Source organism: Elgaria multicarinata, chromosome 3, assembly GCF_023053635.1.
Source record: "Elgaria multicarinata webbii isolate HBS135686 ecotype San Diego chromosome 3, rElgMul1.1.pri, whole genome shotgun sequence".
Lineage (NCBI taxonomy): Eukaryota > Metazoa > Chordata > Lepidosauria > Squamata > Anguidae > Elgaria > Elgaria multicarinata.
This window is the reverse complement of record NC_086173.1, coordinates 59506685-59532641: the sequence shown is the minus strand read 5'-3', so window position 1 is coordinate 59532641 and position 25957 is coordinate 59506685. Positions and strand designations below refer to the sequence as shown.

Genomic DNA, 25957 nt, shown 5'->3' with positions numbered 1-25957 from the left:
TCTATGGAGAGTGAGGTGCAGCTTGAGTCTGAAAGACACCCGCATTCAAAAATTCAGCATGAATACTGATGACGATGATACAAGATTGACACAAACCCCACAGAAGGGTCTCCTGTCTCTCCCAGTTGACCAAGTTGCAATGCAAGCAATACTTTTGATACCTAAGAAAGGGCACTGGGGAAAAATATTTACTGAAGGATAAATTTGGATATCCATTGATATCCAAATCAGGATTTGAATTTTAGTTAGGCTGTCCAACACCAGCTGGCAACATACTCAGTGGTCTTTCGAATTTGCCATGTGCAGGGTCAGCTCAAAGCATTTTGCTGTCTGAGGTGGAACAGCAAATGGTGTCCCCATCCCCAGGTGCAGGACCCAAGGCCAGCCAAGTTATTTAGGTACATGAGGCAGAAAATCCCATAAGCATCCCTCCCCCGTCCCCAGCAATACAACAATAATAAATGAAATAGTAATTTCCTTTCCTTTCACAGCAACCAGAATCTGCTACCTGTGGTGGCTGCCTCATTCTCCTTAATGGTAGGGCCAGCGCTGGCCACGTGCATTTTATTCAAGCACAGAGAGGCCTTGCCTTGGCTTTTAGGCAGCTCCTCTGGACTCTTACTTAGAAGGCAATTACTCTGTACAACACTAGCTCCAAGACAGTGGGTATTGTGTACAAGGAACAAAGTGCCTACTCAGTCTTTGAAACAAACCACACTTTATCTACACATCATCAGAAACTAAGAGTGCTTGAGAGAGCAAATGGCCATGATTGGAATGCCTTACGGAATATTTGAAGTGAAAGCTGTCTCTGTGTGTATGTGTGTGTGTGTGTGTGGGGGGTCTGTATTCCATGGTTTTGTGCCATGAAGTGATGGATCTCTGATTTTTGCTGTGCAGCCAGTGGACATTGATGTGAGCTATGATTTGTGGATGGGTGGGGCAGGATATAAAAATATCCAGAGGCCCCATGAGATACTGGATCCTGTGTTTTGCGTCATGGCAGCACCACAAAATATTGAATCAATTATTTTTTACTGTGAACTCTATAGGTACAGATCTGAGCTTTCCTTTGGAGGAGAGGGAAGGCAGATTCCATGTAAACATCAAGAGAATTCATGTAACAAAAGGAGTGGGAGGGGTGGTAAAAGCCCTTTCCCTTCTGTTTTGCTGCAAGTGTTTTTCCACAACATATCACGTGGGAATATCCACAACATATGTCCACAACATATCACGTGGGAAGGACAATGAATACACATCTGTACATCCAATGGAGTTCCATCACCTGTAGCATCGATTCCCAGAGTATATTTCAGCTCTGGGTCGCCGACGTTGTCCTTTGCCCGCCCAACGACCCCACGCTTTGGACTTTGAGTGACCGTTATCAGAGTTGTGATTGACAAGCCGTATTTATCTGGGCTGCCTGCAGGGCTGTTCATAAGGGCTTTGGGCGGCGAAGATGTCAGTCCAGCCACTCCCTCTGCTCACCCTAATTAGGCCCTGCGTGCTCGCGCTGTTCCCTGCTGGAGGATAAAGATAGAGGCGCTGGCCCTTTAAATAGTAAGAGAGTTCTCTCTCAGGCCACCATGACATATCTGGGCGTTGGAACGGGGGCTGAATAAACTGGCCAAGCACGAGACCTGCGGTTGCAGTAAAGGGTTTGCAATCAGCGAGGACAAGCGCGCGCGCAGCAGTAGATCGGGGCCGCTCTGCGTCTGCTTGGCATCCAGCACCTGGAGTTTAATCCACCTGGCTCTCGCTTTCTAGGGAATACCGCAGCAAAGAAAGCGCACCCTCTTCGGCCTTGGTAAGTCCGCCGAATGAGGAGGATATAACCATAATAATACTTTTTTCTTTTTCTTTCTTTTTAAACGCCCAATTTCAGGATAGATCAGGATTTTGTAGCCTTACGTTTTGTGAGGCTCGGCGCGCCAAAGCTTCACGAAGATCACAGCTTTTTGAAACGCGTATGGCTGTGCCTTAATTCGGATCTCCCACAGAACTGATGCTAAAGTTCTACCACTTCGTTTTATGGGCGCGGGGGATTGCCGGACAATCTTTAATGTGGGCAACACTGGCCATAGCAATCATTTAAAGGGCGCAGACTCCTTTTTACTCTATTATTATTTTTTAAAGGGAATGGTAAGGGGAGGGACGCTGTGAGAACGGCTTTCCTTTAGAGAATAAGAGGCCGTGACGACGAGGGCAATGGGTGTTTTGGGAGCGAGGACGGGCCGGAGGCACAGACCTCCTGGTCCAGGACAGGCACAAGTAGTGGCTGGTCTAAATCCAGAGCGGGGGAAGCGCGGTTTTAAAGTCACGGGAATAGCACGCCTCGCCCAAGACTTCGGAGCAGCTGCAGGGCAAAGGTAGGCTTGAGGTCTCTTCCTTGGGTTCCTAGCGGGACGCAACCCGGTCAGAACGCCAGGAAAAGATGGGTTGAGTGGGGCGCTTGCCTTACTGCGATGCGTGCGTGCGTGCAGCGCGTAGATTATGATTTATGATTGGCGCCCAACTACAACCCCGAGACGCTTCAAGCCGCCCGTCACTTCTTTCTCTGGAACAGCGACGGGAGCCCCAGAAAGCTCCATCGCAGCCGTCTGCCCGGATAGTTTTCGGGAGAAGGCTCCCCTGGTGCCCCAATGACGGCGCTTAGGGATTTGCATAGCTGCAGCCACTCGAGGACGATGTAAGCGGAGATCGGGCTACCGTCGGAACATTTGCCTCCTGTTGACTGTGGACCCCTCCCCGGAGGAAAAAAAAGTTTGCCCTACCGAGCCACCAACTCTACATGGAACCCCTCCCCCCCACGTGGCTATTGGGGTGGGAGAAGACCCCCTCCGAAACGCAGCGCTCCTGGGTTGGGTTTCTAACGGCGCAAGATCCAAAGCACACGATCGCGACCACCCTCCGCTTTTTTTTTTTTTTTTTGCCCCCCTTCGGGAAAGTATTTATAGACGCGGCACGGCCCGCCTGCCCGTCTGCGCCGGCGTGTTAAGCACGCCCCGCTTGGCGCTCCGCCGCGATTGGGGCGTTGTTCCTGCTTAAAGGCGAAACTTTTCAGTGCCCGCCCCCTACCGGGCTCACTCGGTCTTCGGACAGAGACGCACGCGGGCGCCTGCCTTCGGATCTGACCCGTCTTTGGGGCGCTCATTATTAGCTGTGGGGGAGCAAGCAGCGACAGTCGCCCGGGAGGGATCGGACTTTTACAGAGCTGTAAGTAGCCCGGCATCTACGCCCAGCTCATTCGTTTTGTGGGGGGTGGGTGCGTGCGTGGGGAGGGGTTGGATTTTCAGCCAAGCGCCCTGGAGGGCATCTCTTATAGAAACCAGCCCCTGCGGTTCCTGCGCGTTCTCTTTCTGTATATAACAAGTCAGCGACAGACTGTTATTCAATTTTCTCCCCGCCCCTCGAGTCAGCATAAATCGAGGGGACCCGTGGGGCGGGGGCGGTGGCTCCAGTTTAACTGAACCCCAATGAGTTGGTAGGAATCACTTGGCTCCAACTTTGGGGTTTGCGCAGGCTTCATTGCACAGAGGAAAGTCAACTCCGCTAGGCTGCGCTGGGGTTGATATAATTAGAAACGGGTTGAAACATTTTAGCACGTAGATCTTTCTCCCTCCTCTACTTTCCCCCGCTCTGGAATTCCATTCCTCATAACAGTCGCTTGGCAGATTTGGAAGTCTGTATAACGGGAGGCGGGGCGGGGTGGGGGGATGCGGATGAATTTTTTGTTTGCTCGTTAGCCTTCTTTTAAATGAGAGAGACCTTTTCTCCCGGGATCTACACTATTGCTTTTAAAGCGCTTTAAAGCACTTTGAAAACGTTTTGAAACCTGTATATGCAGTGTGTCCTGGGCCCCAACAGTTGTCAAAACGGTTATAAAGCGCTTTAAAGGGCTTTAAAGTTCCTTTTTGTGGTTTTTCTGCTACAACTGCTATCTGCTCATCTGGTGGTTCTGAATATGTGTGTCCTCCCCCCAAAGCCAAATTCCGACAATCCTAACCCTAGAAAACTGCCCCCACCCAAAGAACCTTTTCTCTGTGTGACTGAGTTCTGTCCCACCTCCGTATTTATCCAGACAGTTCCCCCCTCCTTTTTTTTTTACCAGCAGCGGTAAAATAGCTGGGCAGGGTGAGTTTGTGGGGTTGGTGGTTTAATGGACTCCAAATGTTGATTATAGAAAGGAGAATGGTGGCTTTGTGGCATAACGGTTTCCATTCCCCGCCTCTTAACCCCCCCCCCCTCCAGCCAGTGGAGGTCTGCTGCAAGCGGGTGTCTCTATTTTCCTTCTTCATCTTAGACCGCGCTTTAGAAGCTATTTCTAAAGAACACTTTCAGAAAACTGCTAATTTAATTTTTGTTTGCTGACTGCTTTGGAGGAGCCCCCCCTCTCACCCCCAGGCTAAATGGAAACTTTGAGGGACATGATGGTGTTTGAATTTCCTCCTTATGGCAGGAGTCGCCATATGCTTTCCACATCTGGAAAAAAGTGGGATCTACTTCTGGGAAGGGAAATAATCCAAGGTGTAATGTTCTAGAGACCTGTGGGTAGGGAATTTTGCCTCCTTTGCTTGCAACCTCTTCAACTCTGCCTCTGCTGGTGCAGTGAATGTGCCCAATCACCCGGGGTCTCGTTTATTTCAAACCTTGAAAATGGGTTAGAATTCTTCAGATACACAAGATTTAATTTCTCTCTCTCTCTCTCTCCCTCCCTCCCTCCAGTGTTTTCAAATAACAAGTACTTTAATCTTTTAGATATCCCTGTTAAGTTGAAAACATTCCCTCCCCCTTCCACACACATTCTTAGCCTCCTATTTATAAAGTGGAAGTATATCTTGTGAATGTATTTACCCTCCTCAGACAGAGCCTTATGGTGTGTATTTTCTGTCTCAGAGGCACCCTCTGCTGTTCAGTTCTTGCCTCACGAACCCAAATTACCAGTACATACAGGCAGCTGGCTACAGGTAACGGCCTTCTGTCCTTTTACTTAAAGGTGCTTTCTTTCTTCCAGAGCTATCCACCACTTTTGCCAAAATGCTCCTTTTGTTGTTGGGAATCATTGTACTTCATGTTTCCGTGCTTGTCCTTCTCTTCGTTTCTACAATTGTCAGCGTAAGTACAAATGCCCCTCCCTGTGTGTGTGTTTTTTTAAAAAAAACCTTTCATACCATTAAAGTGTAGAGTGCCTAGGCTTTAGCAATAGTATGAATCTAATCCTAATCTCTACCTAGGAGTAATTCTTTTGGAATCTGTAGGAGCTTCTGATTTAGGGTTCAGAAATTATTCAGCAGTTATTTAGGAGTCAGCCTCATTGACCTTAATGGAATATCTCAGTAAACACACGTAGGGTTGGGCTGTTTCATTTATTAACTCAATGCTCCTATATGGGATTGATAGATGTATGATGAATCTAACTTCTTTTCGAGGAAAAATATGTGCAAGTTGTAGCCCAAATGGAGCTCCCAGAGATTTATTTATTTATTGCATTTTTATACCGCCCAATAGCCTAAGCTCCTTTGTTGTTAGTGTTGTACAATGCTAGGTACTGGCCAAAGAAGTGTTGTGCTTCAGAGAATGTATTTTTAAAGTATGTGAGCATTTTGGAGTATGTGAAGGCCTTTTAGGTATCTTCTTTCTCTCTGAATAACAAAATGACAGGTAAACTACAACTTTTAAGCCCAACACTTCCCTAATTTGGGCCAGGGCTCTGCCCCAGAAGTGACTTGGAATGCTAGGGAAAGAGTACGCTTGAGAATGTACAGAGTAGTTTTCTTCCTTGTGCTAAGTAATCACAGTCACCCAGCATATACCTAGCATTGGGAAGGAGATTCCAGGCTACCTTGAGCCTCTTTATTTTAGAAATAGCTACTAAAGAGCCTTAGGCAGAGATGTGGCAATGATTGATTGTGTGAGCAACTAGTTTACTGCAGCCATGCTTCATTTGTATCCTTTTCGAGAAGGTCTCCCCCAAACACCTACAAAACTCCTAACAGCTGTACTAGGAGCAGATACAGAATCATTCTCATAGCCCCACTGCTGGGAGGTGAGAGTTGAAGGGAGGTGGATTCCCCTTGCCGTGTGAGATCTGGCAAAGGCTTAAAAGGAGAGCTTGTTTGTTTTTCTCTTGATTTCTTTTTTGCAGGAATGAAAGAACAAAGCAGATATCTTTCTCTCCACAGTCAATTTGAAGGATGTCTGTATTTGTGTGTGGGATGGGGGAGTCAAATTTATGCCCAGAGATGTTTAGAAAGCATTAAGTGCCTCTTAGCTGTTCATTGATTCATTCCAGTCCTTAAGTAACTTGGGACCAGGGTACCTGAGAGAGCGCCTTCTTTAGGGTGACCATATGAAAAGGAGGACAGGGCTCCTGTATCTTTAACAGTTGCATAGGAAAGGGAATTTCAGCAGGTGTCATTTGTAGATGTGGAGAACCTGGTGAATTTCCCTCTTCATCACCACAGTTAAAGCTGCAGGAGCTATACTAGAGTGACCAGATGTGAAAGAGGACACAGCACCTGCAGCTTTAACTGTGGTGATGAAGAGGTTTCACTAGGTTGCTATTTACTGTTTTACTCTGTACAGCACCATGTACACTGATGGTGCTATATAAATAAATAAATAAATAATAATAATAATAATAATAATAATAATATTGAAATGACACCTGCTGAAATTCCCTTTTCAATATAACTGTTAAAGATACAGGAGCCTTGTCCTCCTTTTCATATGGTCACCCTAAGGGCCTTCTTCCTTACCAACCTCCCAGTCATTGAGGCCATTAGAGGCTCCTGGTGGTTCCACATGGACCTGTGGCCTGATCAGAGTCCATCCAGAGAAGAGACTTCAGTGTGGTGTCCCCTTTGCTTTGGAACTCCCTGCCTCTGGAGGTCAGGCAGTCATCAGCAATGTGTTCCTTCCAGTGCCTCCTGAAAACAGTCCTATTCCAGGAAATACTGTTTAACTGACCAGCCACAGTTTTTATGGTATTTTATTGGTACTCTGTTTTATTGGAACAATTTTAATATGGTGTTTTAAACCTTTTTCAAGTTTTAACCCTTATGTTCACTTTTTCGGAATCTGTCTTTGATGTGTGTGGAGTTGTATAGAAATGTTTTAGATAAATAAGCACTTCAGAACTAAGCAAGACTTAACATGCATGGGGACATGCGCATGGGGAAATATATCAATTTATTACGCAGTTTCCTTTAGCATTTGGTTTTTATTTGGCTCTGCCCCTTCTGGGCTTTCTCTCATCTTTCTGGCGTTCTCTTTCAGCAATGGATCGTTGGAAATGGGTACACGACAGACCTTTGGCAGAACTGCACCACCTTAGGGGTTCCGAGTTCATTTCATTGCTCAACATCATCCATGAATGGTGAGAATCCCAGTTGCAACTGTCCTGTCTTGTCCTCCACCCTCACAACATTCCTTTTTTTTATCATTCTTCTTTCTTCCACGATGATATCTTTTAGAAATGGATGATAAAACAGGTTAAAACAGCCAAGACTGTCCAGCTTGGAAAAAAGAGTAAGGGGAGACATGATAGAGGAGTACAAATTATGCATGGTGTGGAGAATGAGGAGAGGAAGACATTTTTCTCCCTCATAATGCTAGAACCCAGAGCCATCCCATGAAATTGATTGGTGGGAGATTCAGGGCAGTTAAAAGAAAGTACTTCTTCTCACAGCCATGAAATTCACTATCACAAGGTGTAGTGATGGCCGCCGATTTGGATGGCTTCAAAAAGGAGTTGGATAAAGTCCTAGAGGAGAAGGCTATTAATGGCTACTAATCCTGATGGATAGGTGCTACCTCCAATATCAAAGGCAGTATGTCTATGTACACCAGTTGCTGGGGAACATGGGTGGGAAGGTGCTGTTGCGCTCCTATCTTGCTTGTGGGACTCTAGTCGGCAGCTGTTTGGCCACTGTGTGATCAGAATGCTGGGCTAGATGGACCCTTGCTCTGATCCAGCATGGTTTTTCTTATGTTTTTATGATATGGTAATAAGCTAGACCTGGTTATTAATTTCAAGTGCAGTTTGAGTATGCTTTATAGTGTTACTGCTAAAACACATGTCCCTCAAGGGATCTCCCCATTTTCCAAACTGTCTTGCCAAATCTTTCAGCTTAATCTGCACTATGTGGGCCTCACTTCATTTCTGGTTGAGGATATTGGCTTGCAGGCTCCGCCCCCTCCATTTTTTAAAAAAGAGTTGGTTGACTGTCCTCTGTTTAAGAACATGGGAGCTTATGGCATCAGGTCTGCTGACAGAATGCATGAAATGAATGGTTCACCTAGAGATAGCTGCTTGAGACATAATCTTGTGTGACTTTGACATAACCTCGATGCCTCTTTTAACTTTTAGGACCTCATAGCCTTGCTCATTGTGTTTTGAGTCTGACAGCAAAAGGAGCAATCAGTAATGCTTGTATAGGCAATAAATTTTGAGTGTTGTTGAACGTTTAGATCTTTTGGACTTCAACTCCCAGCATTTCTGACCATTGGCCATTCTAGGAGGGGCTTCTGGGAATTGAAGTCACAAACAACTGGAGAGCTCCCTTTTGCTAGGGATGGGTGAATCTCTTGACTTTGATTTCTCATTTTCCCCCAATTTGATTTATCTAGAACATTGAGAACTATAATAAATACAAATTTCATATAAATTCATATGCATTTTTCTGCACTTTTAATACTTAAAACTGTATGAAATTTGCCTAATATATAATTATTTTGCTAGTAGTTTTCCTACTATAATGCATTTTTGAATATTATTTTCACTAATATATGCATTTTTGTGTTCATTTCCCTAATCTACACATTTTTGTATACATTTTTTAATTGGAGAACTCTATTGTACAATTCAGAGAAGTGTGATTTTCAAAGTCTAACTGAATTTGGGTTTGAGTATTTGCATATTGGTTTGAAATGGCTAAATTATTTAAGTTTTCATTAAAATGTGATCCAAACAAATTTCTCCCTCTTTCCTAGTAGAGGACAGAGTTTGGGGAAGGACTACTATCTGGGCTGGGTCATAGTGGTGTCTTGTTGATAAATGAATGAATATTGTAATATGATTGGCACATTAAGGCTATAATCCTATGCACACTTCCCTGGGAGTAAGCCATATTGTGCACAGTGGGATTTAACTTTGGAGTAAACATGCAAAGGATTGTGCTGTAGAAGTAGGTCGTAATTGTAAAACTGGGCCCTATGGTAATTTATTATTAATTTATTATTAATTACATTTCTATATCGCCCAATAGCCAGGGCTAAGAAAGACATGATGGAAATCTGAGTTGTCACAATGATTTTTGTTCCATCTCTGAGTGTATAACTTTCAGTAGTACTTGATTTAATCTTTGTTTAATAATGTCTGTGGCTTGTTCCCACACTTCACTTTGGTTTGTAACAAAATACGTAAATATGGCTAGAGGTGTCTTGTTCTGACAACTTGGGAATTGGATAATTCAGAGAGCTGAGGTGAATCCTAACCAGCGGTCGTAATTTTTTTCCCTGCACTCAAGGATATTTGAACCACTGACGTAATTATCAACGATAACATGAGAATGCTATAGAGAGCATTTTTGACTGCATAAGTTTATGCATATACATAGTATTTTTACTGCATATGTTGTATTATTATTATTATTTATTTATTTATTACATTTCTATACCGCCCCATAGCTGAAGCACTCTGAGCAATTTACAAGTAGTATATGTGTATGCTTATGAGTACTTCTGCTTTTCCCAAAAGGTTTGCCAATACCTCAAATTTTACTCTTATTCCCTATCTTTTAAGACATCCATTCCCATGGGTTGCTGAGATTACCCCTGGTATTGATTACACAAATCCATGGAGGATAGTTTTATCAATGACATTTAGCCTGTGCACACTTCCCTGGGAGATGCATCATAATGTTGCAACGTATCCTCACCTCCTGTTCTGGGCTCCAGCCAAACTGTAGCAGAAGCCTTGTAGTGCTGTTCAGGTGTTGAGGCAGTTCAGTCCCTTTCTAGGGATAGGAGTTTGGGGAGTGGTGGAGGGAAAGGGGAAACCTTCCTTCCTTTCCTTCACTCCCAAGGCCTCCCCAATACTATGCAAGACAGCATTAGAGGATTCCAGTTTGGAGTTTGCTGAACATGTTATAGCTATATAGTGTGTGGGGGGGGAGGGTAGTTCTGGAGTGGAGGAAAGGAGAAAGGTGTCCTTTTTCCTTTCTTTCCTCTTGAAAAATCCTCATATAGTGCTGAAGGGGAGCATCTTAATCACAGGCTAATACTTGCTCCAGGATAGTTACTACAGGCTATTTAGAAGGCCAGTTTCCTATTCTCTCTCCTTCCCTAGAGTTGGCATCAAGGGTAATCATGGTTGGACAGCTGCTGACGGCCCATATCCCAGCATGGGGTTACTGACAGGAGCCCCCTGGACTTGCTCTTCCTCTTTACTATTGCATCCTGCAAGCAAATGATAGCAATGAGGAAAATGATGAACAATAGCAGTTAATGACAATAGTCCTGAGAAGACAGTCTCACTGAGGAAGGGAGCCCACTGAGGGTGTCTTGCCTAAGGCCCCTCAAAAACCTCGTGCCAACACTGTTCTCTTCCCCCCCCCCCTCCACACACACACACAACGGGCCTGTTCAGATGACACGCTAGGCCATGGTTTTGCAGCAAACTCTTTTGCAGCAAATGGTTAGTGAACACATTTAAACTGTGGTTCTGTAGCCACCATAGATAGGAATGGTTCACATGACACAAGCCATAATGTTTAGCTCAAAATGATAGCCGTGAGGTACCTGAATGTGGTTTTAGCCATGATGGCTAAAATTGAAACTCTTAAGTTCTTAGGTGATGTATTTCTGATTCACACATGCTTGGAACAAGCAGTGGTGGGGGTGGGAAGAGGTACCTGTCTTCATTAAAACCTATTTATAAATTTTGCCAGGGAAAGGAAGTAGAGAGAAAAACAGGGTCAGAGCAATGACCCAGACAGAACCATTTTCGATTTGCTCTTTACAAATACTGACTTCAGGTGGTTCTTCTATCAACAACCTCATGCTCCACCCAGCTCAAGTTCTTGTATTTCTTGGCAACTGCTTTAACTGCATAGAGCAAATGTTTCAGAATTTGGAGAGCACTTCTAATTTGTTTTTAGAGATCACCAAAGAAGCAGTTTCTAATTTGCAGCTGGTAGGCATTTAAGAGCAGCTCTTGGCCCCTTTAGTACTTGTGCTTTGCTGCTTATCTGAGGATGTCCTTAAGGAAATGAAGATAAATGTCTCATCCATGTCGCGAGCTTTATTGCCTCTCCCAACTCTACAGATGTGTGGCTTTGAAGAAAAGTAATTATTATAGACATTCCTTGTCAGGGCCAATTCAAGACATTTTTCTGCCTGAGGCAAAAGACACGATGGTGCCTCCGTCCCATTCCATGGAGAAAAGCTGACCAGACTGGCAGCTGAATCTTCCTTCAACACTGGCAAGGGGATGGCATCTTCCAGCACACCTGAGGGCAGCAGGCTAGCTTAGGAGGTGCCGGGCAGGCTATATGGCAGGTGCAGCTCTGCCTTGCTAACACCTCACTACCTCCCAGCCTTTGCCACCTGACGCAGCTGCCTCACTTTCCCTAATGGTACGGCCAGCCCTGTTCTTTGTTTCATCATAGCTACACATAGAATGGAGTTCTCCAGTCACAAGTGGGCTAGTATCCAGATTGAATAACTTCACGTTGACCTGGTTTGCACACATAACGAGAAGCCACCATGGGTGAATTTTCCCATGGTGCTTCTTGTCATAGCAGGTGCTGCCATTTTGAATATTCAGGCAATGGTGTCTGTGTATGCTGTAGTTCTTCATTACATGGGAGCCTGGTGATTGTGGGGTGGTGGTGGTGGGGTTGACAAGCCACCCAGAATCCATTGGATGTTTTAGGTTTGTGGGTGGCTTGTCAAGCATGCCAAAAACCTACCCTCGCTAGGTTCACATGTAATGGGAAGCTATGGTCTATCTCTATTGTGTCCTGAGTATTCAAAATGGAGGCTGCTGCCATGATGAGAAGCCCCCACAGGGAAATTCACCCACTGTGTCTTCTCATTAACATGTGAACTGGGCCATTGAGTCATCATGAGACTCAATTCCCAAGGCTATTTATTTGGTATGTTACACAATATGAATTGGGCCACTTCTGTATACCCACCAGGCCTACTTATTCAAAGCTACAGTTGAATTGATTTTGGCTTTTCAAATCAGAGGCATGGAATTGAGTTTTCAGTAAGTTAGGTAATGACTGGTATGAAATCCATGCCACCTGATGTTTGGGGCCTTGAACGTTTTTTGGATGTTTTGGGGGGGTGGGGGGCGGAATCCATAACTTGAAATAATGACCTTAAATAAGTCTATTCAAAATTTAAGAACTTAGGAATGTATTCAATGGAACTGAAGGTGCTTCCAGAAAAAGGCTTTTGTGATGTCACCACCCTGCCTCATTTGAGAAAATTTATGGGGATCCAGAGGATGTTGTCTTCTCCTCATGGCCATCCTGTGTTTTCCTACTGCTTCTTTTGTATTTTTTCATTAATGTGGAAAATCCATTAAGGATGTAACCCTATGCATGTTTAGGCAGAAAAAAGTCCTACAACTCTCAACATTCCCCAGCCAGCAGTACGATTGTGCCTTATTGAAGGTCAAACTAGATCTGATGTTCAGTTATATTAAGATGTTTTCTGATTGGGGTGGGTGAGTGGGTTATGGTTTTCTGTTTAATCAAAAACACATGCAGAAGAAGTTCACATGGTGTGTATGTATGTATGTGTTTGCACATGACTGCATATGCTTACCTCTTTCCTTGCATGCTGTTTTTCTTATCAAAATTAATCCCTCCCAGCTTCATTTCTCCCCATGGGAGAGGTGGAGAAAAACGTTGAGTGGCATCTTTTCCCTGAGGGGTGAAAACCAGGATGGAGGAAGGATTAGGTCATCTAATTAGATGCTCCTCTTGCTTCAACAGAGCAAGAGATAAGTCCTTCTGTCCCCCCATAAAAAAAAGTCCAGTGTAAATTGCAGTTTTCTACAGCTGCTTTGGGTTTTACAAAAACATCCCCTCAGGGAAAACAAGCAGCTGAGGCATGTGCAGTTTGACCCGAAGTTAGTTTGTTCTCAGTGTAAAAGTTTTTGTGTCACACCAAAGCACACTGGTATCGAACAGCAATGCCACCTCCCTTTGATAATATAAAAGCCAGCAGTTACTTGCATCTGCCTTGAGCAAATTATATGAGCACTTTAATGCATTGAATTCACTTTAATACCCTGAATTCTTCTTGTGGAATTTGGGAGTTTAATGAGTTGTCGAAGATGAGCTTGTCTCTTGCCAATTATTGGAAATCCCCATACAACTGAAACTTGAGAACAAAACTTCTGTTGATTTTAACACATTGGGGCTTCCCACAGATGTCAAGAACAGAAGACGAATCTTCAAGTGTTAAAAATAGCAGGGTTGCTACTTCAAAAGAGGCAAACTTGTGGTCACACAGTGTTGTACCATCTTTTCGCTCCCAGTTACGTGGGGTTATATCTGGAGTACCTTACTGTGGCATGGAAGTAGCCAGTTTACAGCGGGATCTGAAAATCCTATCCTGCCCTCTGACATTAAAAGGAGTCTTGTGACAAAACGTTAATTGTGAAGTAAGTCCAAGAAGCAATGCTTGAGAGGAACTGGAGTTTAGCCATGGTGCCACAGAGCACCAACAGGGTCCCAGGGAATGAGATAATTCCTCAATAGTTATAATGGTGCTTGGGGTATGGCAGTTCATCTGTGTTCCCCAACCTGGTGCTTTCCAGAATACGAACCCTGTGGCCAATGGCCAGGGGTTTTGATGTACTACCCTGCAGTACATCATCTCAGTACCCTAAAACAGCCTTCCATAACCTGGTTCCCTCCAGGTGTGTTGGTCTACAAATCCCATTGACCATGCTGGCTGGGAATAATAGGAGTTGTGGCCAAGCACATCTGGAAGGAAATCATTTTGGGGAAGGCCTGCCATGCGAGATGATGCCTGGGAACTTGAGGTTAGTGAGAGGAGGCAGCATACTCACCTAAATTTACTTTGGTTGAATCACTGGGAACATTTTCTCAACTGTAGCATGTGCCTCGAGAATCCTTTGTTCTACATGTGGCATGCAAAAGTAGTTCCCTGTGGAAGGTTTATGGAGGAACTACAGATAACCTGGCAATAGCAATGAAGGGTAATCTATTTCTTGGTGGAGCCTTGAGATATTTTGGGTTTAGAAGGCCCTACATTATATGTTGTCTCTGTGTGTACGGCCTATTGCTTCGACTATGGGGCAGTATAGAAATGTTAACAATAATAATAGCAATCATAATTTGTGGGTGCTCCATGTTGGGAGGGTTGTGCTATAAGGCTAATTTTAAACTATTCTAAAAGCTGCAAGGCCCATGGCTCCAATTTTTCAGGAGAGGGAACTCTTTGCAAAATGTGTGTGTGTGAATGATGCTCTCGTGTGCCTCTCTTCTGACCCCTAGTGGTAACAGCTCTGTATATACATGTGCCTGGATTCTTCTGCAATACAATGTAGCAGATGATTCACATGCTATAGTTATGTCCTTAATCAGCATTTGGTGGCATTAGTTTGGATATGGCTAGATGTGCAGGGTAGGCAACCTGTTTCAGAGCCACTCATGCAGGGCAGAATTTGGCTGTGTTTGTGTTTCACATAAAAGTTGCTCTTCTTAATTGCATCCTGCAGATCAGGGACCTTGTTTGCACAGCTGGGAAAGGTGAAGGAATTATTACTCTTAGCAGTGGAAATTTAAATGGAGGGAGCTCCAGATTTTGCCAAGAGATGGACAAGAGGTACATTTCTTAGCCCAAAGGACAACCGCCATTAAATATTCAGCTTTTGTTTTGGATAAGGAAATTCTTTCTGGCCAGGGGTGGATTGAACCAGAAGGGAAGCTTACGCAGAGCTGTAACACACCCTTCCCACACGTCTCTGGCTTATAAACCCATATATCTGACTTAAGACATGTTTATGCCCTATGCTATGACAAGATTCAGAGGCCTCATAACACAAAAATAAAGAGGAAAAAATTGTATTATATTACGATAGAAAGGATAATCAAAGGTACCACCCAGGATTAGGAGAGGCTTGCAATTAAACAGTGTTAAATATCCTTATCTAAAGATGTGTATAAAAGCAGTAATAAAGTAAGCTGATTTGAACTTCTTTTGAACTGGCTTAGGTCTGCACTTATTGCCTCCAATACAATGCTTAATGCTGTGTTGCTGTGCTTTCTCTGTATAAGGCAACTCTGCTGTAAGTCAAATCAGACTTTCCAACATATTTAAGTCAAAGTGAATTCAATTAAAATGCATCTTAGTTATCTCTAGCATATTTAGAGGCCCCTCATAATACGAGGCCCTAAGCCATGGCTTACTTGGCTTGTTCCTATATCTGTCACTCTTGCTATCAGTCATCTTATTTGCCCATGAAATCATTGTAGATGCCTCACTTTGATCAGCATGCCAGCGTTCCTGGTTGAGCTTGACCACTTCATCCCTGAGGGAACTGCAGCTATGTTTTGCTGGGTGGCTCCTGAAGAGAAGGCCTATTCAGTGGCTGCACCCCAATCCTGGAATATTTTCTCAGGGAGGATCTGCCAGGTGCATCTGTCATTTAGTCCTTCTGCACTAGGCTAAAATCTGTCCTGTTCTCTCAGGCCATTTCTTGGATTTGTTGATGGAAGGGAAAGCTTTGTGTCCCTGGTGTGTCTGCCTCTCACCAATACAATTTTATGGTTTTTATTAGCAGTTTTTTATGTTGTTGTTAAATTATTTTGATGTGTTTGAGACCTTGTGAAGCCACTATAGTTGCCAACTATGGCAGAAAGGAGGCATCTGTGCATTTTTTAAAAAGCAAATGGCTACTTTGAAATAAGTCCTGTCAAGTTCAGTGGAGTTTGCTTCCTAGTGGGTCTGTGTGTGTGATTGACAGTGTTTGATGTTCTTTAGCTGGCTCATTTCTCTCTCTTTAGCATCTTAACTCCCATATTGTCACCCTTTTCACTACAACCATCAGGTTTACGATCTGACGTTGAATGTATGAAAGCTATGATTTTTAGGACTCTTAACAAAAGCCATGGTGGTCATGCAGCACTTAGTTAAACTATAGAATTTGCTACCAAAAGATGTATGCCTGCCAACTTGGACAGCTTTAAAAGAAGGTTAGCCAAATTCATGGAGGAGAAGACTGTCAGTGCTACTAGTCATGATGGCTTTATATTGCCTCTGGTATTGGAGGCACCATGCCCCTCAATACCAGTTGCTGGTGAGCATGACCAAAAGGGTGCTATTGCATCCATATCCTGTTTGTGGGCTTCCATAGGTAGGTGATTGGCCACCGTATGAACAGAATATTGGACTAGTTGGAGCGTAGGTCTGATTCTTGGATCAGAATCCAAGAATCCAAGCATGTTCTTGGATCTCTAATGTTCTTGAGTCTCAAAGTGGCACATGTTTTCTGTTTGTTCCCTGTAATCAATGACAATCCAACCCTTTCTGCATGCGAAGAGGGGAGTGCCAAGACATTGCAACCGACTCACGCTGCCCCGACCAGGGACATGTTGGTCTCACACTGCAATACCCCCAGGCATTCCTGGTATGCTAAGGTCAGCCATTCTTTAGATGCATCAATAACCTGCTAAACTTCAGGCCACTGACAACATTCTTGCTGGAAGTAACTCCTCAGTGTGGCCTGGAGAAGAGCAGGCCCCTAGATGTATATAGGTGAGATGTAGAAGGGCCTTGGATCTTCAGGAAATGCCTAGACATTTTCAGCACACCCAGTGCCCGGCTGATGCTAGAGAAAGTGGGTAGGATTGCAGTACGTTTTATGTGGAGTGCCTCTGCCTTTCACTGGCCCATGTTTGGAGTAAGCGAATGCAGAACTGATGTTGTCAACACTGAGGCAAACTCTTAATGCAAAGCTGGCAATGTTTCTAGGCACAATTGATTAGTATCTGAATACATTCTGGTACATTGCTGAACAAATAAATGATACCTCCTTTCCAAATAGCTACTGTAAATTGGGAATTAGTTCAGCCGATTTCTCTGAAGCAGCACTACTGGGAAGCAGTCGAGATTTCATCAGTCAACCACAAAATTGGCATGAGTTTGTGTGAATGCATTAAGGTCTCCTCCAATACCCAATTCTATAGCCTCTAAGACGTTTTTCTGTTGACTTCCATTGGTAAATGGATGTTAACAGTGGTGCTTTTCATTCATCGACTATTTTTTCTTTCTTTCAAAAAACAGCAATATTGTACTCTTTATAGGAGGGGAATGCTGAAGTATTGAGCAGTTAGAGATGCCAACTTCAAAAGAACATCTAGATTATCATAGGGTTTACTTTTATTTTGAAAACTGGAAATAATATCTTTCATTTTGGTATGGGGAGGCGTTGACCAGCAGGCAAATCCAGAAGTTGATATGCCTCTCTCTGCAGTTGCTAACTCCCAGCAAGCCTGCTGCAGCAGTGCAAACGTCCAGTGCTAAGAAATGGCTATTGGCAAAGGTCTATAAAAAGCCTTTCATACTAGTCAGCTGCAATTCTTTGTGTACATTCCAGGAACTAAGCCCCATTGAATATAGTGGGACTTACATCTGAGTAAACCAGCATAGGGCTGTGCAATCCAACAAGACACCTTTGTAACTTCTTCATGCCCCCCAATTAATTTTGTCCCCGTCTGATTTTTGGGCTTTATCCCAAAAAGGATGGTTACTTATGTTTTACATACAATAAGCCTTAGGTCCAAAGCTTTAGGGCACATGCTTTGCATGCAGGAAGCTTTGGCATCTCTCGATAGGGCTGGGGAGTGCATGGTTTGAATCTCTGGAGAGACAGTGCAGATCAGCATAGAAATGTGGAGCTAAATGAACCAATGGTCCCACTGTAAACCAAAGTAAGGCTCCAGCTGTACGAGTACCAAAACAACCCCAATGCTAATAAAGCACACAAATGGGAATTCATCTAAGTTACAAAACCAGTTGTTTATAATTAAGGGAACAATCAAAAGTACAAAAGGTAAATTACAAAATTAATACATAACAAATGTGAATAGGGAATTAGAAATTATTATTATTTCTATACTGCCATATAGCTGAAGATCTCTGGGTGGTTTATAAAAGATTAAAGCATTAAAAACAATATACAAAACATAAAATCATAAAAACATAGAACAGACAGTATACACAAAGACAACATACATCTAAAAAGAGCCATTGAGCTGTCAGCCAAACCTAAAAAATGTCTGTGATCGATTAAAAACTCAGCATATGCTGCTAAATGCCTGGGAAAAGAGAAGGGTCTAGACCTGGCACCGAAAAGATAACAATGTTGGCGCCAGGTGGGCCTTGTCAGGGAAATCATTCCATAATTGGGGGGGGGGGGCACCACACAATAGAATCATAGAATAGCAGGGTTGGAAGGGGCCTACAAGGCCATCGAGTCCAACCCCCTGCTCAATGCAGGAATCCACCCTAAAGCATCCCTGACAGATGGTTGTCCAGCTGCCTCTTGAAGGCCTCTAGTGTGGGAGAGCTGACACATATAGAATAAACAAGCTGACACATATAGAATACAAAAATTGTACATGATATATGCAAAGATGTAAACTTGAAACTAAAAATCTTGGTATGAACATATTTGGATTAGGAAGAACATAGAAGTATTGTTTAGAAAACTCTGTTGGCTGGTTTTGGAGATTTCCATTCAACTAGGGCTGCACCCTGTCCACACTTACGTGAGAGCAAGTCTCTTTGGGTTTAGGTGAGACATCCTATTCAAGGGGAAAAGGCCTTGAACTGTATAAGATGCAAAGCTTTTAGGGCTTTATGTTTCAAAGCCAGCACTTAGAACTCCACGTGGATGGTAGATTTAAGTTACAGTACTGTCGTCATGTCGATGACAGAGCAAGGGTGGGCAAAAGATAGATTGGAAACTGCTGGGAGTTTAGTAGATTTGCGGTAGGTCAGCCTGGGTACTGACTTCCAATTATTTAACAAAACAGGCTCCTGCCTATACTTCTATATTCACTTTATCCCAGTGTTTGGGTCATGAGGTGGGGAGGTGCAGTAGGTAACTGGACCTGCCTTTCAACCTTCCCATCTTGCATTCGGCTTTACCCACAAGCTGCTAGCATGCACCTGGCTCAGGTTGGTGCACCTTGGGTTTTAGCAACAAACAGGACAACCCATGGTAAATCCCCCAAGTCTGAAGACTTGGGGGATTTAAAAAGTGCTGCCTTTACTAATTTAGCGTATCTTAGGGTGACCATATGAAAAAGAGGACAAGGCTCTTGAATCCTTAACAGTTGAAGAGAAAAGGGAGTTTCAGCAGGTGTCATTTGTATGCATGCAGCACCTGGTGAAATCCCCTCTTCATCAGAACAGTTAAAGCTGTAGGAGGCCTGCCTACTGTGACCAGATACAAAAGAAGGCAGGGTTCCTGCAGCTTTAGGTGTTGTCATGAAGAGGGAATTTCATCTGGTGCTGCATGCCTACAAATGACACCTGCTGAAATTCCCTTTCCAATACAACTGTTAAAGATACAGGAACCCTGTCCTCCTTTTCATATGGTCACCCTGCCATATCTTGGCATCCTTGCTTTCTGGAGGACTTAATCAGAAAATCCAGCCCTGTGGGAGAAGAAGGTAGATAACTCAGCAATAGTGCAGTAGCAAAATCAGCCTCTCTCCCCCACCTGCTGCCCTCCAACACATCTGGTGTGTAACTTCCATTATCTCCAGCCAGCTCACTTGTGTCTATGGTGGCTGGGAATGATGGGAGTTGTAGTCTCACATCCAGAGGGCACCAGGTTGGGGAAAACTGATCTAATGCAAGGTCTCCTGGCTTCTCTGTACTATGTGGGAAATGCATTTAGGCCATACCTCTCTTTGTTTTTTCTCTACCTATAGTAGAGTTTGTTCTTTGTGGAAGTAAGCCTTCACGTCTGGAACATGCTGGTTTGGGCTGAGTACATTCTTACCAGTTAGGATCACTCTTCGGTTAGCTGATCACTATGCAACAATTTCAAGTTCAAATGCTGTACTCATAGTTTAGGTTGTCCTGCCAGACATTCCTCCTGTAGACATATTTCAGGAATTCAGGATTGAATCCCACTTGTACATCAAAAGTTTATCGGTCACATTCTCTGTTGAAGCAGCACCATTCCAAAGTCCCCGTGGAATGACAAACTCTTGATCGAGACTAGATAGCATGTTTTCAAATGACATCTCCAGAGGCTAAAATGTATCTCGCCTCTCTTCTTCCCTTCTTCTACTTAATATTTGGGATCTTGATATTTGGGATCTTGGAGAAATCCGCAATGGATTCAAATGAGTCTGAATTTCTATGAATTTGACCTGCTGGGTTCTGTAACGGACCGAGTTTTTCTAAGGCCTTAGCTAGACCTAACAATTATCCCAGGCAAATGGAGGGGTCATCCCTGCCTGCTCCTGGGATCCCCTATGTGTCATTTGGATGTACAGGGATGAACCCAGGACAATCCCAGGATATAGGCCTGGTCTAGCCATGGCCTAAGTCACACAGATTTGATGGACTTGCAGATCAGTTTTTCACTTTGGGGGAGGGATTTGAGCAAGTGCGCATTAGTGAAAGTAGAATGAAATTCTGGTTAAAAAAAAACTGGTTCTGTCAATAAGTGGACAACAGGGAAAAAGGTGCCTGACAATCCAGAAACCACAGACAGAATGGATTTAACAAAATCCATACACCCCTAGCTGATACCATAGTTTAGCACGCTTTTCATTTGAAAACAGAACCCCAAATTATGGAGTCCCATATGTCCTTGAAAGACTGTGGAGGGAAGGTAACTACCTTTTCTCATTGCTTCTGCATCTTTTCTGCAGACATTCAGCAGATGACGCTTTTCCTGGCAGGCAGATCAGTGGCAATAAAGCTTCATTTGATAAATTTTCCTGTGTAAAACTGTAGAAGACTAGGGGCAAGGGTGGTAAAAAAGGTCGCAGTACAAATGCAAGGATCTAGGCAACAGATTTTTAGTAGTGTTGCCAGCTTTTGGGGATGGGTGGGAGGGGGCTTCCAAGGCCTCCTGTACCTTCCCTGACAAGTGGTGGGAAAGTCTTCACTTGCAGATCTATTGTTCCTGCTGCATTAAAAGCAGAGAGGGGTCTTGCCACGAGCTTCACACCCACTTGTCAGGCAAAGCCAACAATTGATCCTTGTTGGGTTCATTTTGAGGGGTGGTGGTAAGCCCACTGCAGTCGTCTGTGATGCCAAAGCCCTTGAGGTCTTGCATGTATCTTTTCTTTTAAAAGGATGCACCGGTCTGTAGTGTTGCTAAACATGTCAGTGCTCTGAATGCATGCTCCATGCTGCCACGTGCTTCTATTATGGGTATTGACTCAATTCCTTTTATGCACGTTATTTTATTTATTTATAATATTTCTTCGCTGCCTTTACACGTAAAATATATTTACCCTACCCAGTGCCTGTTTACCCTACCCTGTGCCTGTTTGCTTTCTCTTCCCCTCATTGTTTTATTATGGTTTTATTAGAATGTAAGCCTATGCGGCAGGGTCTCACTATTTACTGTTTTACTCTGTACAGCACCATGTACATTGATGGTGCTATACAAATAAATAAATAATTTTATTTATTTATAATATTTCTTCGCTGCCTTTCCACGTAAAATATATTTACCCTACCCAGTGCCTGTTTACCCTACCCTGTGCCTGTTTGCTTTCTCTTCCCCTCATTGTTTTATTATGGTTTTATTAGAATGTAAGCCTATGCGGCAGGGTCTCACTATTTACTGTTTTACTCTGTAAAGCACCATGTACATTGATGGTGCTATACAAATAAATAATAATAATAATAATAATAATAATAACAATTAAAATGTTAAAAGCGATGAAAGTATGAACACAGTAAGATGGCAATAAAAACAATAAAAGCCAACAATAAAACCAGCAATGACAATGAAGGCAATAACAACAACAGCAGCAGTTATATCAAGAGAAGACCAAGGTAAAATAATATGTTTTCAAGGCCTTCTTTAAAGCCTGCAGTGACAGAGCAAGCAAGGAAACCAATGTGATCTATTAGATATTAAGCTGGAGGTGAAGCAGAGAGGCATGGATTTGAACTGAATTAAGACTGCTTGCTGTCCCTTTTGGGTTTGGTGCTTTTCCTTTTGATGGTTTGGATGGCAGGCAAAAAATTACCAAATCTGATGATTCTATATCATAGAATAGCAGAGTTGGAAGGGGCCTACAAGGCCATCGAGTCCAACCCCCTCCTCACTGCAGGAATCCACCCTAAAGCATCCCTGACAGATGGTTGTCCAGCTGCCTCTTGAATGCCTCTAGTGTGGGAGAGCCCACGACATCCCTAGGTAACTGGTTCCATTGTCGTACTGCTCTAACAGTGAGGAAGTTTTTCCTGATGTGCAGCCAGAATCTGGCTTCCTGTAACTTGAGCCTATTATTCCATGTCCTGCACTCTGGGATGATCGAGAAGAGATCCTGGCCCTCCTCTGTGGGACAACCTTTCAAGTATTTGAAGAGTGCTATCATGTCTCCCCTCAATCTTCTCTTCTCCAGGCTAAACATGCCCAGTTCTTTCAGTCGCTCTTCATAGGGCTTTGTTTCCAGACCCCTGATCATCCTGGTTGCCCTCCTCTGAACACGCATCTGTTTGAATTTCTGTCTGGTAGGCCCCTGCTGAAGGCACAGGGCCTTGCTATTGAAAGGGATTTATTGTGGTGATGATCAACAATCTAAACACACTAATGGTCCTTGTGCACCAGCTGAGTTTGCAAGAGCAAGGTCTTCACCTGGTGCCTAGAAGACCATAAGGATGGTGGAAGGCAAACCTCTTTGGGAAGGCAATAACTTGTTTTGCATAGATCCCTGCTTCTTGTGGCTACAATAGTTTTGAAGTAGTAATTTCCAGAAATTTGGCACATGATCTTTTGGCCTTGTGTAGAATGCCTTGAATATCCTCAAGGTTGGATTGCTTGAGGATCAGCAGCCTGCCTCACACACAGAAATTGAGGAAAGGAAGCCTTTCCCATCATGATACCTCCATGCCAGGAAAAACTTTATGCTGCTCAGTTGCTGCATGTTGGGGCCAATAAAGAAAAGTTAGCAACCCTATAAATTGGGTGCAGTGGGCATTTCCTCAGCCAGATCATTTAGAAGGGATTGTTGAGCCTCCTGTAAATGCCATAAAGTACTTTGGAAGTAACATGTAGTATTGCAATAGGGACCTAAGAGATTTTAGAGTGAGTTAAAAAATTTCAGGCATGCCAAGCATCTCCTTGGGACGTTCTTCTCCTTGGAATGCTTATGCTGCTTGTAGACGCATCCAGGCAGGGAACACCCAAGTGAGCCCTAAAGACATGCAGAAAAAGGGACCTCCTTATTCAGCAGAGGCTGGTGGCTCCAGTTTCATTGGGGCTGTGAATCTATTCTAGGGCCTCAGTCAGAACCAGACAGAACTCTAAAGATGCTATTGAAGGTGCTGAAGCTATTTTAGGCTATGGTTCAGCACCTTGGATAGCTCCTTTAGAGTTTCAGTTGATTCTGACTGAAACCCAGAATGGATTCACAGCTCCACTGAAATTGAAACTACCAGCCCCTAGTGTCTATAACAAAGATTTGCAACTTCTTAGAAACCTCATGAGGGCTGCCTGCATTTACAGATCTGCAGTGAAACAGTTGAAGAGGAGGGCCCAAGTGCATTCTTGTCATTCTTTTAATGACAAGATTCTTTTAGGTTCTTCTAATCTCAATTTATAGCTTCCCCCCCCTCCCCACTCGTCAGGAATTCTGGCCTCTTAATTTCCAGTCGGTAGTGAGCTTGTTTGGAATAAGAGGTTGAATACAAAATGTGCTAGAGAGCCTGGTACTGCAAGATAACATAAGAAACCCAAAGACAGCACATTTATTTCATAAGCTTTCAAAAAGAATATGGCATGCCTTTCTTTTGACTTAGAAGACATGACAATCATTTAAATCTAGCAAACTAAGTTAAAAATATCACCTCCCTGCCCCCACCCCAAACACACACACTTATTCTCTTGGTCTGTCTAGATAACAAAAGTCTTACACCACGGTTGGAATATGCTTACTTGGACCAGACCGATGAGAGGCTAAGCTAAATAACAGGCAATTGCTATTGGTAGGGGGACAGCTCCGAGAGACTGCAGCGGTGCCTTAGAGCATCGTCACATGGGGGAAAATTGTGTTTGCTTAGTGTCACTTCTCTGCCCACACATTTGTCCCACATTACTTCCTCTTTAAGAAAGAGGAAGTAAACAACTCGCATGTGGCCCATTTTGATTGCACTACTTCTCCTGCACACGGCAGGAGATAGCAGCAACTTCCGTCTTTAAAAACAAGTTGGACTTACAGGGGTGGTTTTTTGTGGCATGAAGGCAGCTAGAAGGGGTGGGAGGCAGATGATGTCATGAGAGGGACCCATGAAAATCGGTGAGTGCCCAGTAACAAGCGTGCAATAAAATGTTCATCTGACAGAGGTCTTAGTTCATAAGGGAAGAGGGTTCCTTCGGGCTACAGTCGTGTGAAAAAGAAAGTACACCCTCTTGGAATTGTATAATTTTACATATCAGGACATAATAACAATCATCTGTTCCTTAGCAGGTCTAAAAATTAGGTAAATACAACCTTAGATGAACAACAACACATGACATATTACACCGTGTCATGATTTATTTAACAGAAATAAAGCCAAAATGGAGAAGCCATGTGTGAAAAAGTAAGTACACCCTTACTGCTTCCATAGGAATTAAGATACTAAGTAGCAGACAGGTGCTGCTAATCAAATGCCTGTGATTAATTGATCATCAGCAAGTATGACCACCTCTATAAAAGCCAAAGTTTTTTCAGTTTGCTGGTCTGGAGCATTCAGGTATGTGTTAACACAATGCAAAGGAGGAAAGACATCAGCAATGATCTTAGAGAAGCAATTGCTGCTGCCCATCAATCTGGGAAGGGTTATAAGGCCATTTCCAAACAATTTAAAGTCCATCATTCTACAGTGAGAAAGATGATTCAAAAGTGGAAAACATTCAAGACTGTTGCCAATCTTCCCAGGAGAGGACGTCCCAGCAAAATCACCCCAAGGTCAGACCGTGCAATGCTCAGAGAAATTGCAAAAAACCCAAGAGTTACATCTCAGACTCTACAGGCCTCAGCGAGCATGTTAAATGTTAAAGTTCATGACAGTACAATTAGAAAAAGACTGAACAAGTATGGTTTGTTTGGAAGGGTTGCCAGGAGAAAGCCTCTTCTCTCTAAAAAGAGCGTGGCAGCATGGCTTAGGTTTGCAAAGTTGCATCTGAACAAATCACAAGATTTCTGGAACGATGTCCTTTGGACAGACGAGACCAAAGTGGAGATGTTTGGCCATAATGCACAGTGCCACGTTTGGTGAAAACCAAACACAGCATATCAGCACAAACACCCCATACCAACTGTCAAGCACTGTGGTGGAGGGATGATGATTTGGGCTTGTTTTGCCGCCACAGGACCTGGGAACCTTGCAGTCATTGAGTCGACCATGAACTCCTCTGTATACCAAAGTATTCTAGAGTCAAATGTGAGGCCATCTGTCCAACAGCTAAAGCTTGGCCGAAATTGGGTCATGCAACAGGACAATGATCCCAAGCACACCAGCAAATCTACAACAGAATGGCTGAAAAAGAAAAGAACCAAAGTGTTGCAATGGCCCAGTCAAAGTCCAGACCTCAACCTGATTGAAATGCTGTGGCGGGACCTTAAGAGAGCTGTGCATAAACAAATGCCCTCAAACCTCAATGAACTGAAGCAACATTGTAAAGAAGAGTGGGCCAAAATTCCTCCACAAT

General features: G+C 43.6%; 1 protein-coding gene across 2 annotated transcripts in view; it reads left to right on the top strand.

Annotated features, from left to right (window-relative positions):
* The first annotated feature begins 1706 nt into the window (after window positions 1–1706).
* Window positions 1707–25957, top strand: part of PMP22 (peripheral myelin protein 22) — a 40822-nt gene continuing 16571 nt past the window's right edge. The window contains exons 1-3 of one of the 2 annotated variants that reach the window (XM_063120418.1): window positions 1707–1807; window positions 5015–5115; window positions 7279–7378. In XM_063120418.1, coding sequence (XP_062976488.1) covers window positions 5038–5115; window positions 7279–7378 — 178 coding nt within the window. In that variant the 5' untranslated portion in view covers window positions 1707–1807; window positions 5015–5037. Of the gene's footprint in view, window positions 1808–3062; window positions 3217–5014; window positions 5116–7278; window positions 7379–25957 lie in introns of those variants that run through there. The other variant, XM_063120417.1, reaches the window with a different exon arrangement.